We start from the raw sequence: 17,770 nt of genomic DNA, 5'->3' as shown, positions 1-17,770 counted from the left end.
CAGGCTAAATTAAAACGTCCGTGATGCTTTTGTTCAACTCACGGATAGAACACAATGTTTCTATGGTTTCCTCTAAGAGAAGTGTTCACATACTGGCTTGATTAACTTTGTGGCCTCTTATGAAATACAATTTGACCATGATAGCTATGATCTAATTTACTAATATAAATTGCATGAAATTGGATACATTTAAAACATGAATTTGTTCAGTGAAAAAGTCATTGTTTTATTAATACCACAAGAGACGTTCTTTCATTCACAGGAATAAAATATTCCATCAATAAAAACTGTTAAAAGATAAATTCTTCAACAAACAATAGGCCTAAATAAAGTCATGACTGTGTTTGGAAAAATAAGCCAGCAATGAAAGCTTGTAACGTCAACTGATGATTGAGATGCTGAAATAAAATGATTGTGAAATTTGCCATTGCATTTGTGGGAAAAAGTGTAGTTCCTTAAACTGGTGAAGTCACACTCATCACGTGATAAAAATCATATTTTTTTAATATTTTTTTCTTTTTCTTTTTCTCCCCAATACTTTATTTAAAGATTTTCAGAACATCTTGTCATTAACTCCTGAGAGTGGTAAGGAAGAAGTTTACACAAAAGTCACAGTATGCCACTCATTCTCAATAGATTCTGAAACACAAAGGTTAATGGAGAGATGGACGGGATGGAGAAAAGTCCAGGCTTCTCCAGAGGGTGTCACTGTTAGGTAGGTCGGAGATGCTTCAGGTACTGGGGCGCGTTCAGCAGGACACAACATTTTGGAACCTTCAGATAGAAATGGACTGTTGAATAAGGTCGGCTCTATTAATGACATTTCTATCTGCAATGTTCGAGAGTGTTTTTCAACTGAACGTGGCCCTGGTGCAAGCACGCACACACACACACACACACACACCACACACACACACACACACACACACACACACACACACACACCTTAACAAGAGATCGTCCTTTGTATGATCTTGATGAAAAGCACGATTGCACCAAAACCAAGGCTACTTTTTGTCCAAGATTGCCCTCTCAATAAGCATCAATGCAATGTACACTTCCTAACGGTATTTGGCAAAGCAACGTACAGGGATTTGATCAGCTCAAGTAGGAACCAGGTGTTTTCCAGTTTCCCCTTCTAAATTCCAGAACCCATGGTTGTCACAGCAGCCAAACCATAAACGTAGGAAAACAAGCTGCGGGCTGACCACTTTAATAACTTGACGCAATGGACGGAGTGAATCAGCAAATTTACCAGGACTCAGGAGAACTAGTGGATGTTCCTCTCTAATAGATTTGAACTTGTTAAACTAAGGCAACAAACAAGAGAACTACAGTTCCCACTTCATTTGGTTGCATTATCCACAGTCAGTGGATCTCATTAGTGGGCGTAATGGATGTAAAACCTACTGCCTAATGCCCCATAACACTTCCGGTTCTCTTGTTTTCCCAACTCAAAACTATCTAGTGAGAATGAACAACAGAAGAATGTCAACAGTGTCGATCGAAGACCACTTAGTGGTGGGAGAGTAAGAATGGCAGTGTGTGGCGTCTATACTGTCCACATTAAAATGCAGTTAAAGCCATCCACAGGCCCTGAGTGGAGTCAATGTCAGAGGAGACATAAACCAGCACCAGTAGTATAGCCAGCACTATAGCCACACCCAGGAATCTAAACAGAAGAGCACAGAGGGAGGACAGAGAAAGCAGAAGAGTGGTGGTGTGTGTGTCAAGTCGGGAATCTGATGAAGAAGCACGTGATTCTCACGTGCGCCCTGACTGCTATGTAAAGTAGTGGCGCTTGCAAGTCGATATATTATTATATTTGGACAAAAGCGTCTGCTAAATGGGATATATTATTATATATTGAAAGAGAAATAGGAGAAATAGGGAAGAGGGCGAAAGAGAAACAGGGGAGGGGAAAGAGGCTGAGGGCGAAAGAGAAATAGTAAAGGCAGGAGGCGAAAGAGAAATAGGCGGGCGAAAGAGAAATAGAGAAATAGGGAAGAGGGGCGAAAGAGAAACAGGGGAGGGCGAAAGAGAACACCCAGGCTGGCCTCCAGAGAGAAGGAGCGAAAGAGAGGAGGGAGACTGAGTGAGGGTGAAAGAGAAATAGGGGAGAGGGTGAAAGAGAAATAGGCGAGGGTGAAAGAGAAATAGGGGGTGAAAGAGAAATAGGCGAGGGCGAAAGAGAAATAGGGAAGAAGGCGCTAAATGGGATATATTATTATATATTGAAAGAGAAACAGGGGAGGGGGGAGAGGGCGAAAGAGAAATAGGCGAGGGAAAGAGAAATAGGGAGGGCGAAAGAGAAATAGGGAAGAGGGCGAAAGAGAAAAACAGAAATAGGGAGGGAAATAGGAGAAAAGAGAAATAGGGGCTTAAAGAGAAATAGGGCTTAAAGAGAAATAGGTGAGGGCGAAAGAGAAAGGGAAGAGGGCGAAAGAGAAACAGGGAGGGCGAAAGAGAAAAAGGGCGAAAGAGAAATAGGCGAGGGAAAGAGAAATAGGAGAAATAGGGAAGAGGGAAAAGAGAAATAGGAAACAGGGGAGGGCTAAAGAGAAATAGGGCGAAAGAGAAATAGGCGGAGGGGGGCGAAAGAGAAATAGGCGAGGGCGAAAGAGAAAACAGGGGCGAAAGAGAGGGAAAGAGAAATAGGAGAAATAGGGAAGAGGCGAAAGAGGGAAAGAGGAGGGAAAGAGAAATAGGGAAGAGGGCGAAAGAGAAATAGGCGAGGGCGAAAGAGAAATAGGTGAGGGCGAAAGAAATAGGTGAGGGCGAAAGAGAAATAGGTGAGGGCGAAAAGAGAAAGAGAGGGGAGGGCGAAAGAGAAAAATAGGTGAGGGCGAAAGAGAAAAGAGGGGAGGGCGAAAGAGAAAAGAGGGGAGGGCGAAAAAGAGAAATAGGGGAGGGCGAAAGAGAAATAGGAGAAATAGGGAAGAGGGGCGAAAGAGGGAGAAAGGCGAAAGAGAAAAAGAGGGGGAAATAGGGGAAAAGAGAAATAGAGAAATAGGGAGGGCGAAAGAGAAATAGGGAGGGCGAAAGAGAAATAGGGAGGGCGAAAGAGAAATAGGGGAAGAGGGCGAAAGAGAGGGGAGGGCGAAAGAGAAACAGGGGAGGGGGCGAAAGAGAAAAAGAGGGGGAGGGGGCGAAAGAGAAAAACGAAAGAGAAAAGGAGGGAGAGGGCGAAAGGCAGGGAGAAAGAGAAAAACGAAAGAGAAATAGGGAGGGCGGAGCGAAAGAGAAACAGAGGAGGCGAAAGAGAAAAGGGAGGGGGAGAGGGCGAAAAGAGAAATAAGAGAAAGAGAGGGGAGGGCGAAAGAGAAAAGAGGGGAGGGCGAAAGAGAAATAGGGAAATAGGGAAGAGGCGAAAGAGAAACAGGGAGGGCGAAAGAGAAATAGGGGAGGCGAAAGAGAAAAGAGAAATAGGAGAAATAGGGAAGAGGGCGAAAGAGAAACAGGGAGGGCGAAAGAGAAACGAAAGAGAAACAGGGGAGGGCGAAAGAGAAATAGGGAGAGGGGAGGGCGAAAGAGAAACAGAGGAGGGCGAAAGAGAAAAAGAGGGAGAGAGAAAAGAGGGCGAAAGAGAAAAAGAGGGGAGAAGGCGAAAGAGAAACAGAAATAGGGGAGGGCGAAAGAGAAATAGGGGAGGGCGAAAGAGAAAAAGAGGGGAGGGCGAAAGAGAAAAACGAAAGAGAGGAGGGCGAAAGAGAAACGAAAGAGAAATAGGAAAGGAGGGGCGAAAGAGAAAAAAGAGGGGGGAGGGCGAAAGAGAAACAAAAGAGGGAGGGCGAAAGAGAAACAGGGGAGGGCGAAAGAGAAACAGGGGGAGGGCGAAAGAGAAACAGGTGAGGGCAAAAGAGAAACAGGGGAGGGCGAAAGGGAAACAGGGGAGGGCGAAAGAGAAATAGGGGAGGGCGAAAGAGAAACAGGGGGAGGGCGAAAGAGAAATAGGAGAAATAGGGAAGAGGGAGAAAGAGAAATAGGAGGGCGGGGAAGAGGGAGAGGGAGGGCGAAAGAGAAACAGGGGAGGGCGAAAGAGAAACAGGGGGGCGAAAGGCGAAAGAGAAACAGGGTAGAGAGGGAGAAAGAGAAAAGAGAAAAAAGAGGGGAGGGCGAAAGAGAAACAGGGGAGGGCGAAAGAGAAACAGGGGAGGGCGAAAGAGAAACAGGGGAGGGCGAAAGAGAAACAGGGGAGGGCGAAAAAGAGGGAAACGAAAAGAGGGGAGGGCGAAAGAGAAACAGGGGAGGGCGAAAGAGAAATAGGGAGGGGGAAGAGAAAGAAGGGGAAAGAGAAACAGGGGAGGGCGAAAGAGAAATAGGAAGAGGGCGAAAGAGAAATAGGGAGGGGCGAAAGGAAATAGGGAGGGCGAAAGAGAAACAGGGGAGGGCGAAAGAGAAAAACAGGGGAGAAATAGGGGGGCGAAAGAGAAATAGGGAAAGGGCGAAAAAGGCAGGGGAGGAAAAAGAAAAAGAGAAATAGGGGAGGGAGGGCGAAAGAGAAATAGGGAGGGGCGAAAGAGAAATAGGGGAGGGGAAAGAGAAAAGGAGAAATAGAAATAGGGGGGGCGAGGAGCGAAAGAGAAATAGGAAAGAGAAACAGGGGAGGGCGAAAGAGAAATAGAGAAATAGGGGAGGGCTTAAAGAGAAAAGAGAAAGAAAGAGAAACAGGGGAGGGCGAAAGAGAAACAGGGGAGGGCGAAAGAGAAATAGAAACAGGGGAGGGCGAAAGAGAAACGAAAGAGGGAGGGCGAAAGAGAAACAGGGGAGGGCGAAAGAGAAACAGGGGGAGGGCGAAAAGAGAAATAGGGAAATAGAGGGCGAAAGAGAAAAGGGACAGGGAGAAAGAGAAACAGGGGAGGGCGAAAAGAGAAACAGGGGAGGGGGAGAGGGGGCGAAAGAGAAATAGGGGAAGAGGGAGAAAGAGAAATAGGGAGAGGCGAAAGAGAAATAGGGGAGGGCGAAAGAAATAGGAGAAATAGGGAAGAGGGGAAAGAGAAATAGGGGAAGGGAAAGGGGAGGGAAAAGGAGAAATAGGGGAGGAGAAAGAGAAATAGGGGAGGGAGAAAGAGAAATATGGGAGGGAGAAAGAGAAATAGGAGAAATGGGGAGAGGGAGAAAGAGAAATAGGGGAGAGGGAGAAAGAGAAAAAGAGAAACAGGGGAGGGCGAAAGAGAAATAGGGGAGGGAGAAAGAGAAATAGGGGAGGGAGAAAGAGAAATAGGAGAAATAGGGGAGAGGGAGAAAGAGAAACAGGGGAGAAAAGAGAGAGAAACAGGGGAGGGAAAAGGAAGAGGGCGAAAGAGAAAAGGGGACAGGGAAGAGGGCGAAAGAGAAATAGGGAAAAGAGGGCGAAAGAGAAACAGGGGGAGGGAGAAAGAGAAATAGGGGAGGGAGAAAGAGAAAAGAGAAATAGGGAAGAGGGGAGAAATAGGGAAAAGAGGGCTAAAAGAGAGAACAGGGGAGGGCGAAAAGAGAAATAGGGAGAGGGCGAAAGAGAAATAGGGCGAAAGAGAAAGGGGGGGGGAGAGGGGAGGGCGAAAGAGAAACAGGGGAGGGCGAAAGAGAAAGGGGGAAAAGAGAGAAGAGGGGAAAGAGAAAAGAGAAATAGGAGAGGGGAGGGCGAAAGAGAAATAGGGGGAGGGCGAAAGAGAAATAGGGGAGAAATAGGAGAAGAGGGCGAAAGAGAAATAGGGGAGGGGAGAAATAGGGGAGGGCGAAAGAGAAATAGGGGAGAGGGGCGAAAGAGAAACAGGAGGGGAGGGCGAAAGAGAAATAGGGGGAGAAAGGGAGAAATAGGGAAGAGGGCGAAAGAGAAACAGGGAAGAGGGCGAAAGAGAAATAGGAGAAATAGGGAAGAGGGCGAAAGAGAAACAGGAGAGGGCGAAAGAGAAATAGGAGAAATAGGGAAGAGGGCGAAAGAGAAACAGGGAAGAGGGCGAAAGAGAAACAGGAGAGGGCGAAAGAGAAATTGGAGAAATAGGGAAGGGAGGGCGCGAAAAGAGAAACAGGGAAGAGGAGCGAAAGAGAAATAGAGGGCGAAAGAGAAAGGGCGAAAGAGGGGAGAGGGGCGAAAGAGAAATAGGGGAGGGAGGGCGAAAGAGAAAAGAGGGGAGGGCGAAAGAGAAATATGGGAGAAAGAAATAGGGGAAGAGGGCGAAAGAGAAAAGAGAAACAGGGGAGGGAGCGAAAGAGAAAAACAGAGGGGAGGGAAAAGAGGGAAACAGAGGGGAGGGGGCGAAAGAGAAACAGGGGAGGGCGAAAGAGAAACAGAGGAGGGCGAAAGAGAAACAGAGGAGAGGCGAAAGAGAAACAGAGGAGGGGGAAATAGGGGAGGGAAAGAGAAACAGAGGAGGACGAAAGAGAAACAGGGGAGGGGAGAAATAGAGGGGAGGGCGAAAGAGAAACAGGGGAGGGGCGAAAGAGAAACAGGGGAGGGCGAAAGAAGGGAGAAACAGGGGAGGGCGAAAGAGAAAACAGGGGAGGGGGCGAAAGAGAAACAGGGGGAGGGCGAAAGAGAAACAGGGGAGGGAGAGGCGAAAGAGAAAAGGGGAGAGAAATAGGGGAACAGGGGGGGAAAGAGAAATAGGAGAAATAGGGGAGAGGGCGAAAGAGAAATAGGAAAGAGAAATAGGGGAGGGAGGGGAGGGCGAAAGAGAAACAGGGGAGGGCGAAAGAGAAACAGGGGAGGGCGAAAGAGAAACAGGGGAGGGCGAAAGAGAAACAGGGGAAAGAGAAACAGGGGAGGAGAAAAGAGGGGAGAGGGGAGAAATAAGGGCGAAAGAGAAATAGGGGGAGGGAGAAATAGGAGAAATGGGGAAGAGGGAGAAAAAGGAGAAATAGGGGAGAGGGGAGGGAGAAAGAGAAATAGGAGAGAGGAGAAAGAGAAAGAAAGGGAGAAAGAGAAATAGGGGGGAGAGAAATAGGAGAAAGAGAAAGAGAAACGAAAGGGAGGGCGAAAGAGAAAGAGAGAGAAACAGGGGAGGGGGAGGGAGAAAGAGAAATAGGAGAAATAGGGGAGAGGGAGAAAGAGAAACATGGGGGAGGGAGAAAGAGAAATAGGAGAAAGGGGAGAGGGAGAAAGAAATAGGAGAAATAGGAAAGAAATAGGGAGAGGGGGGAAAGAGAAATAGAAATAGGGGAGGAGATAAAGAGAAAAGAGGAGAGATAAAGAGAAACCGAAAGAGAAACAGGGGAGGGGAGAGAAATAGGAGAAATAGAGGGGAGAGGGGAAATAGGGGAGAGGGAAAGAGAAACAGGGGAGGGCGAAAGAGAAAAAGAGAAACAGGGGAGAGCGAAAGAGAAACAGGGGAGAGGGCGAAAGAGAAACAGGGTAGAGGGCGAAAGAGAAACAGGGGAGAGATAAAGAGAAATAGGGGAGGGAGAAAGAGAAATAGGGAAATAGGGGAGAGGGCAAAAGAGAAACGAAAGAGAAATAGGGGAGGGGGAAAGGAAACCGGGGGGGCGAAAGAGAAAGAAAGAGAAATAGGGGGAGGGCGAAAGAGAAATAGGAGATATAGGGGAGAGGGCGAAAGAGAAAAAGAGAAATAGGGGAGGGCGAAAGAGAAATAGGGGAGGGCGAAAGAGAAATAGGGGAGGGAGAAAGAGAAATAGGGGAGGGATAAAGAGAAATAGGGAAGGGAGAAAGAGAAAAAAAGGACAGACAAAGCCAGAGAGATAATGAGATGATGAAAAGCTATGCACCAACCGGCAGACATGGCTCTCTCTCTCTCTCTCTCTCTCTCTCCCACCTTCAGTCCCAGGTAAGACTCTAAAAACACTGCCCAGTGTTTTTAGTTTAGGGGAGAGGGCGAAAGAGAAACAGGGAGAGCGAAAGAGAAACAGGGAGAGGGCGAAAGAAGGAAACCGGGGAAGAAAGAAACGGGAGAGGGGGAAAGAGAAACCGGTGAGGGCAAAAGAGAAACCGGTGAGGGATAAAGAGAAATAGGGAAGGGAGAAAGAGAAAAAAAGGACAGACAAAGCCAGGAGAGATAATGAGATGATGAAAAGCTATGCACCAAAAGAGACATGGCTCTCTCTCTCTCTCTCTCTCTCCCACCTTCACTGCCGCCTAGTACAGTACAGAACACACATCTCATTTCTCTCCTAACCCTCGGGCCAGTCTGAAACTAGTGGAGTGAGAGAGACCGAGTCCAGACTGAGTCATTTTCACTTTCACCAGTGGAGGATGAAGTGCATTTGATTGTTTTTGAAGTAGGTTACATGGCCGTTTTGTAATTTAACCCTCTTTTATAAGGCCTATAATTCTGTCATCATAATAATGACATTACATACGGTTGCTATGAGCTGACGTATGCCGTCATTAGCTGTTTATGACATCTGCTAGACTATGTAAGCCCTTATGACAAAGGGTTCAAGCATGTAGAGATATGGTCATTCAATCAAATGTAGGCTATTGTTGAATATGTTCTACTCAGAGCAGGTTGGTGTTGAGCCATTTCCTGAGGATATAGCATGGAAACCAACTTGTGTTAAGTCATAGTCTGCCAATGTGAGGGGGAGAAACATGCAGGAGGCTTATCAGTTGTGCCACATTGAGGGTCAAGCACCCAGGAGGGGGGCTTTGTGGGGCGGGTTCATAGGGCTTAAAAAAACAGAATGTGTGATTGGAGGAGGCCACCGTAGCTCTCTCGTCCCAGACTCTCAACAAATCCGTTCAACCGCTTTTTACCAACAAACCACAGTGATACAGAGCCTGTCAATCAAATGAGTGTGAAAGCATTCGCAGCCATGTTGTACCAACGTTACTCTGTGAATCTGGATGGGGTTGTGTAACCTGTCGCTGTGTGCTTGTGTGTGGGAAAAGCCTCAGTGCTGATGACATGAAGGGATGTGGTGGGTCCGACGGATCAAGGCCCGGGTTAGGGGGGAGAGAGGGGGAAAGGCTTGAGGGTGGGTGCCCATTATTCAGAGAACAGAGATACCAAAGAGAGACTCTTCATTCATAACCGCATACACAACCAGCTTCCTGTGCAAGTACACACACTTCCCCTACAGCAAACAAGTGTAAGAGGCCATGCTCTTTTTGTGACATGTGACTCCCTCCCTTTCTCCAACTGCAAACAATCCCAATGAACACAGATTACGCAATCCTCAGTCGAGGGAAGGCACTCACAGAAACACCTTGCATCGGTGTGTTTGTTCATAGAAAACACACCAATCACTTGCTCTAACACCACTGGGTCTGTCATGTCAAATAAAGTCCCCCTGACAAAAAGTGCTCGATGTGTTCTAGCTTCTGTTGCTAGGGCTGTTGATAAAACTGGCAAAATTTGGACCGGATTGCGTAATGAACCAAAGCGTCCGTTGCTATGCTGGTTGCTTGGCTCTATTTGACCTCGTAGATGTAGCGAAGGAAGGAGGACGCGGGCAGTTCTAGTTCCATTTCACCACATAAACGCTCACTCAGTCCACACAAAATTATTACCTCAGAATTGCTCTCCAAGGACGGTGTTTTTGACGGTGACAACCTGCTGACTACCTGCTGCTTCAGAAAAATATTGTTAAATAGGAAGAAATGATTTAAGCTGTTTTTGGATAGTCAGCTAGCTAGCTATCCAGACAGACAGTTTGATTTAGCTAACGTTATATAGCTTGCTAAGTATTATAGTACATTTCTGTTTGTATGTAGCTTGCACTTTAATGGTATCCCTCGAGGAGATTTTATTTTTATCTTTCCAACCAGACGAAGTATTACGAAGGCATCACTGATCTCGACAAGAGGCACAACATTCGTAAGGGGGCAGGGAAATTCACAATTCAGGGTAACGTTAAGCAGTTAATTTCTATTAGATATCTGGAAGGAGTTAAATACAACCATTTAACAAACATTTTTCATCTAGCTAGTTGGTCATCAACATGTTGCTAGCTATACATTTAGTTATACTGTATGTCTGTCATATTGAGGTATCTAGCTATAAGTTAACCCTGATCAATCAAATGGATAGGTGTAAGCAATTATGGTAACTTAAACTGCCCTTAACACGTTGTCTTCGCTCGACAGAGAGAGAGAGGAAGAAAGTGAGAAAGAAAGTGACAGGGAGAGAGAGAGGTGGGAAGAGAGTGAAAGACAGCAATATTTGGAGAGAGAGAAACAAAGACAGCAGTACAAATTTACTTAAACTTTAGTATTTCAACAACTCTACCATCAACTGTCCAAGACACCCAGGAGGTATCCCATCCACCAGATCCAGTTCGGATCTGTCTGATACTGTGTCAGAAGGGGACAAGCTTAAAGTGGGCTATACTTTCAAAAACGGTTGAAAAGTACATATCTCCCCTTCATAATACTTCACTAATTCATCAAATGTTCTCACAGGTGGCTTGTGTCGGACTGGAGGAACAGGGGCAAGTAAGTCCAGTCACTGGACTAGAAGACACGAGTGAGGTTCTCATCACTAGTGTCCAACAGGGGCAGGTAAGTCCAGCTGCTCTCTGTGGCCGGATGGAGGACCTTCTGGAGGTCGTTCCTCCATCACACTCCTGATTAGACAATTTTACAATTGATCATGCTCAAGCTCTTTTGCTGGAGCAGCATCCAGAAGTAGGCTTCCTCACGGTGGGAGGCATCGCCATGCTGTCAGCAGTACCAACACTGGCCCAGGGGTTTGCCCAGATAGTCAATCTCAAGGCTAACCACTGGGTCACGGTAAGTAACCTCCACTGCCAGGAGGTGAAAATGTGAAAATGTCAGAATAATAGGAGAGTGATTTCAGCTTTTATTTTTCATCATATTCCCAATGGGTCAGAAGTTTACACACACTCAATTAGTATTTGGTAGCATTGCCTTTAAATTATTTAACTTGGGTCAAACTCGGGTAACTTTCCACAAGCTTTCCACAATAAGTTAGGTGGATTTTGGCCCATTCCTCCTTACAAAGCTGGTGTAACGAAGTCAGGTTTGTAGGCCACCTTGCTCACACACACTTTTTCAGTTCTGGCCACAAATTCTTTATGGGATTGAGGTCAGGGCTTTGTGATGGCCACTCCAATACCTTGACTTTGTTGTCCTTAAGCCATTTTGCCACAACTTTGGAAGTATGCTTGGGGTCATTGTCCATTTGGAAGACCCATTTGCGACCAAGCTTTAACTTCCTGACTGATGTCTTGAGATGTTGCTTTAATATATCCACATCATTTTCCAGCCTCATGATGCCATCTATTTTGTGAAGTGCATCAGTCCCTCGTGCAGCAAAGCACCCCCACAACATGATGCTGCCACCCAAGTGCTTCACGGTTGGGATGGTGTTCTTCGGCTTGCAAGCCTCCCCCTTTTTCATCCTAACATTACGATGGTCATTATGGCCAAACAGTTCTATTTTTATCTCGTCAGACCAGAGGACATTTCTCCAAATAGTATGATCCTTGTCCCCATGTGCAGTTACAAACTGTAGTCTGGCTTTTTTATGGCGGTTTTGGAGCAGTGGCTTCTTCCTTGCTGAACAGCCTTTCAGGTTATGTCGATATAGGACTCGTTTTACTGTGGATATAGATATTTTTATACCCGTTTCCTCCAGCATCTTCACAAGGTCCTTTGCTGTTGTTCTGGGATTGATTTGCACTTTTTGCACCAAAGTACGTTCATCTCTAGGAGACAGAACACGTCTCCTTCCTGAGCGGTATGACGGCTGCATGGTCATTTTCTAGAATTTTCCAAGCTGTTTAAAGACAGTCAATTTAGTGAATTAAGTGAAATAATCTGTCTGTAAACAATTGTTGGAAAAATGACTTGTGTCATTCACAATGTAGATGTCCTAACCGACTTGCCAAAACTATAGTTTGTTAACAAGAAATTTGTGGAGTGGTTGAAAAACTAGTTTTAATGAATCCAACCTAAGTGTATGTAAACTTCCGACTTCAACTGTATATAGCACATGTATCTGTCTTGTATTGCAAGTAATGTTTACAAGCATGTAAATATTTGTACATTTTGTCCACTAGTTTGCTGGTAAAATGTTGAAACTTGCTCGAATTGGCTGTAAATGTAGACATTTGCATACTAAATGTATTCAATGGAAGTTACATTTTCAATTGACTGAAATGGACTGTTCAGCTGCCTAGTTCCTTACTGGTCCTTAACCCCTTCTCCCTAGCCATTCATATTTTGTGCCCAATTCCAAATCAAACTTCAGGCCAGGGTTGGTATGGAATTGGACATTGGTTTCTAGTTAACGTTTGCATATCTGGAGGTTCTAGATTTGTGTATGTAATATGGCCCAGAGCCCATTACACAGCAGGGTTGAGTCATCACCATATCACTACACCTATCCATGTCCCATCAGGTCAAACACTAAAGATTAAAGGCCGTAATTAGGGGGTTAAAGGCCGTAATAAAAAAAAATATACATTTTAAAAACCTTGTCGGCCTGTACCTTGACGTAGTGAGAGAGCTTCCAACTAAACCAGGCCCATGTTATTGAACATTAAGTATCCTTTTTGTTTTCTCCTCCATCCCACCCCCGACTGAGACTGGCTGCCTGTCAAGGACAAGAAGAACTAGCTGCCGCACCAGTCTCTTGATTCTGCCTCTTCTCTCTCTCCTCATTCTTTAACTCTCGCTCCTCTCCCTCCAATGTTTAAGACATTGATTTCATGTTGTTGAAATGTTAACAAGGCACCAAAAGTGGTTTGAAGTAATGTTATCATCATTACCTAAACAGCTAAATTATCGCGGAAATCAGCTTTGTTTAACATAGCGAGGATGAAAAGAACGTCATTTTGGCTGTAATGATCATCCAAATTTCGACACATTAGGTCATTATAGGATACAAACTAAATTGAAGGAAGGTGCTTTCACACAGAGGTATCTTTTCCTGAGTTAATTAATCAATTAACATCCCATTATGCTTACGGTAATGTAGAAAAATACCGGGCAGGCCATTATTTTGGCTGTGGGAGCAATTATTAGGAAATGGAAGACATACAAGGCCACTGATAATCTCCCTCGATCTGGGGCTCCACGCAAGATCTCACCCTGTGGTGTCAAAATGATCACAAGAACGGTGAGCAAAAATCCCAGAACCACACGGGGGGACCTAGTGAATGACCTGCAGAGAGCTGGGAACAAAGTAACAAAGCCTACCATCAGTAACACACTACGCCGCCAGGGACTCAAATCCTGCAGTGCCAGACGTGTCCCCCTGCTTAAGCCAGTACATGTCCAGGCCCGTCTGAAGTTTGCTAGAGAGCATTTGGATGATCCAGAAGAAGATTGGGAGAATGTCATATGGTCAGATGAAACCAAAATATAACTTTTTGGTAAAAACTATACTCGTCGTGTTTGGAGGACAAAGAATGCTGAGTTGCATCCAAAGGACACCATACCTACTGTGAAGCATGGGGGTGGAAACCTATGCTTTGGGGCTGTTTTTCTGCAAAGGGACCAGGATGACTGATCCGTGTAAAGGAAAGAATGAATGGGTCCATGTATCATGAGATTGAGTGAAAACCTCCTTCCATCAGCAAGGGCATTGAAGATGAAACGTGGATGGGTCTTTCAGCATGACAATGATCCCAAACACACCGCCCGGGCAACGAAGGAGTGGCTTCATAAGAAGCATTTCAAGGTCCTGGAGTGGCCAAGCCAGTCTCCAGATCTCAACCCCATAGAACATTTTTGGAGGGAGTTGATTTGCACTTGCCCAGCAACAGCCCCAAAACATCACTGCTCTAGAGGAGCAGTAATAAATTCATTAAAAATCCTACAATGTGATTTTCTGGATTTTTTTTCCCATTTTGTCTATCATAGTTGAAGTGTACCTATGATGAAAATTACAGGCCTCTCATCTTTTTAAGTGGGAGAACTTGCACAATTGGTGGCTGACTAATTACTTTTTTGCCCCACTGTATGTCAAGGCCCAATTCCCTATTAGGATACAGTATGTTGGCGTGTCCAATATTTTGGCAGTTACCTGTACATAAGATAAATCTTACAGTAGTTTCAGGGTGAAAATACACATCGGGGATACTGTACTACACAGGACTTTAGACAGACAGTGTGACTCTGGCTGCATGCTTATCAATCGGTAACGGTTACTGCACATCTACAGTACATAGCATGAGTACTGCTAGAGATAACAACACCACCACTGCAACAGAGAGTCTGGCGAGGTAGCCTGGATTTAAACTATACCAGACCTGGGAAAAACAGGAAGCACATGCCTGCAGAGATTGAACACTGTGCCTTCTGTTTTTTTGCATTACAGAATGTTTCACCTGCTCTGTACAGTGACTGTCCATACTGGTAGGTTATAACCAATCCATATCAAGGAAGGCCATACACAAGCATGGTAAATCAGCTAGTGGCAACCTCATGTTAAAAATGATCCAACTGCATTGTTTTTCATGTCCACTGAGAAAACATGCCATCAGCACAGGTTATTTTGGTCAATGTAAATCCTATTTGGACAAACATGAAAAGGCACTGCTTCTCATTTGGGGAGAATTACATTTAGCTCAGCTCAAAATTCTGTTTTATCCAAACCACAAAAGATACCTGTTTATAGAAAGGGCTGTCTTTTCCAAGCCAAGGCCAATGGAACTTGCCCAGTTGTTTAGTTTGGCTGGCTAGTGCAATATGCTAAAAGCACGATGACTTTAGCTTCGTAAACCTTTGAGTGCAATGCATAAGTGCATGCTACATCTGAAATGGTTTACTTGTACCCTGTTATTCAAATGTTTTTTTCTCCCCTTCTTTTTTTGTTGAGCTCAGGAATAATTTGACACAGATGTCAGCTTTGTGTTCAGTTCCAGTTTAAATACTCCTAAAGAATGAGGGAGAGGCAGAAAGAGACAGACAGAGGTGTTGCTTGCCTTCCCAAAATATCTGGTGGGGATGTGAGCACAAAATATTGGGGGTAAGACAATACTCACAAACACCTGAAGAAGAGGTCATGATTGTGTCAAATTTCCCCATGTTTTTCATGTTGATCTAACCAAAGTCTAGTATTGTTATTAAAGGGGAGTGTTATATATGTACTATAAAGCAGAAACCAGACCCATTAGCCAACAACTAGACCAATCAATAACACTGGCTGCTATCTGACTCTTGCTTTCTCGCAGTCTGAGAGTCAACAACATCAACGCATGGGGTTTCAAACCCCTTCCCAACAGACAGACCCCTGCCAGACAGCTTATATAACCCACCATAATGGACACCACTCTTCTTCCCAGTCTGTAGAATCTCACACAGTGGGCGGCCGTAATTGTGCGTTGCGATGGAAATTAGGGAGGAGGACCCTGATTGGCCCTCGCCTTGTGAAACAGTAGGAAAACTAAAAAACAGTAACAACTGTTTGGCACAACAATGGGGGCTCTGTGCAGTTCGTTATCACAGACTTGTGGGAAGTTAAACTTAATGACCTTCCCTCGTTAGGGCTTGTAATTAAGAGTTGCTTCTGGTGTTGAACATGGGAAAGATGATGCAGTGGAACAGCATACTATATAATAATAATACAATTTAGCAGACGCTTTTATCCAAAGTTACTTAGTCACGCATGCATACATTTTACATGCTCTACCCACTGAGCTACAGAAGAGCACATGGCATCCCTGGGGTAAGCTGTATAGTAGCAACACATAGTAGTTTGTAGCAGTACGCTCATGGAACAAAAAGACACTTGTGTCTTATTATGCCTCTGGATGCTACGGCTAATTATTTCTACCAAACGTGACTGTAGAGCGACTGAGGGCAGGGAACAATGAGATGAAGAAGTGTGGCAGCGTAGCACTGTTGAAGTGGATCAGAGAGAGAGAGAGAAAAGAGGATAAGTGGGAGTCGTGGCAAAAACAAAAAGAGGCATCGGAAGCACTTCTCTCACTTGAGTGTGTTGAGAGGTCCAGAAGGGTGTGACTCCATCTACTTCATTCCCAAAACCCGCAGAAACACAGCCTTAATGACACTAAACAAAAACCCAGTTCAGCCCAAATGTACAGCCAAAGCAATTCTATCCCTAAAATGACCTGGCCACTTCTTTATTAGGGTCAAGAAAATGACGTGCTTCAACCTTTCCCTTATCAACCATCACCTTCCAATATACATGATCCAATACTTGTATCTGATAACACAACCATGTTCATCCAATATACGACAAAACACAACTACAGAGTCATGCTCAGCCGCAACTTAGCAACAGATACTCTAGCCCATTGAAGTAACGTGCTCATCTCCCTTGCAGGGTGGAGGGAGTGAGTTGTGTGGAGAGCAAAAGCCCCCAAAATCCTTCTCTCACCTGGGAAGGGGGCATCCTCGTCTTCCTCTCTGAAAACATTGTTGTCATCCACATCCTCGTCCTCCCGGGACTTCCTGCCATCCTTCACAGGAACCACTGTGAAGTTTGTAGGCATTTTCACACCATGTGCCTCTCAGCGTTTTGCCTGTCCCTCTCTTATCTCTCTCTCCTTGTTGGTTCTGCTTCTCGACTCCTCTGTTCAGTTGTTTGCTTTGTTTTTATTCTAGGTATCTCCCTCGCTGTCCCTCTGGGCTCGTGCTCTGCCGTTGGTTCGAAGTTCTCCGTTTTTACCCCTATCGCTTGGATACCGGGTGCCCAATGTGACCAGCCCTCCCTCTCCAAATACGGAAACGCTAAACTGCCCCGCCCTGTAGAGGAAGGCACGGCTCGACACACACCGTAACGTCTCGATCTGCCCGGGGTCAGCTGTATTTCACATACTCACTGCACAACACAGTACTGTCTGTGTGAGAGCACAGAAAAAGGAAGCGGACAGCATTGATAATGGAGTTACACTGACGGGGGTGGGGTGACATTACTTCCTCTCCTTGGTCCTCTAAACCACACACCCTCACAGAGAGAGAGCTGGGCTGTGTCACAGACACACAAAGAGGAGGAGGAGGGTTTGGAATAAGAGCCTATGTGGGGTTATCAGCCCCAGTGAGAGGGGTAGCCGCTGGTGAAACTGATCGTCCTGCTTATCTCTCCAGTGTGATTCAGAGGGGTTAGCAATGCCTCCCAGACAGCCCCTTCAAGCAGCGATGGAAGGACACACTCTCCTCCATGGCGCCTGGCTTGGAGAGGTTTAGATAGTGTGCCCATGTGACTCCACTGTCTACAGCGTTGCTGTGTGTGAAGCCATGGGAACTCTCACTTCACATAATTTACCACAGAAAAGTATTGTGTTACTGTTAAATCATTCTAGTATTTTAACAGCCCTTCCCTCAGCAGGTAGAATAACAGCCCCAGGCCAGCTTCAGCCCCAAAGGAGGCTGACAGAGAGTTCTGGCAACAAGGACACATCTGGCCTATTCTCTCACAGCCGAGTCAAACACAACCGGAACCCCTCCTCAGAATATCACCAATGTTCAGGAGGATCAAACCGGCTCTGAATACTGGAAGTCAGAGGGGAGGGGTGCCTCCTCTGGAAGTCCAGAGAATAGATGTTACGAGAGCAGCACTCTCACTTGCATATGAAGCAGCAGCCCGTGTCCGTTTCAGAAAAACAAAGGGTACTGTAGTCACGTACACAATGACTGCTCAGGATCAGTGTGTTTCTTCAGTTCAAGTGGTGCTCTGTTGCATTTGACTAGCCAACAGTGGCAAGAAAGAGAATCTGTCCATGGTGCTACTTCAAACTGCTTGTCAGTTGTAAAACTGAGTATGTGCAGGTAATGACGTTTTTCCTGTCTTTAGTCCCAGCATGTAGAATATCCTGAAAATGTCCTGTTGACTGAACATTGATCTGTTCCGCTTATGTGTTCTTCACACTTGTGAGTTGACGTGCACAAACAGTTGCA

At 45.6% G+C, this 17,770-nt stretch overlaps 1 protein-coding gene across 4 annotated transcripts in view; it reads right to left on the bottom strand.

Moving 5' to 3' along the window:
- Nucleotides 1-16,733, bottom strand: part of slc12a7b (solute carrier family 12 member 7b) — a 65,032-nt gene extending 48,299 nt beyond the window's left edge. For 2 of the 4 annotated variants that reach the window (XM_064941578.1, XM_064941579.1), the window contains exon 1: nt 16,251-16,733. In XM_064941578.1, the coding sequence (XP_064797650.1) occupies nt 16,251-16,365 (115 nt within the window). In that variant the 5' untranslated portion in view covers nt 16,366-16,733. The remainder of the gene's footprint in view (nt 1-16,250) is intronic. The other 2 variants (XM_064941581.1, XM_064941582.1) reach the window with 1 other exon arrangement.
- Nucleotides 16,734-17,770: the final 1,037 nt, after the last annotated feature.

The sequence above is a fragment of the Oncorhynchus masou genome, chromosome 28 (assembly GCF_036934945.1).
Source record: "Oncorhynchus masou masou isolate Uvic2021 chromosome 28, UVic_Omas_1.1, whole genome shotgun sequence".
NCBI classification, from domain to species: Eukaryota; Metazoa; Chordata; class Actinopteri; order Salmoniformes; family Salmonidae; genus Oncorhynchus; species Oncorhynchus masou.
The sequence above is the reverse complement of the archived record's forward strand: the minus strand, read 5'-3'. Positions and strand labels throughout refer to the sequence as shown.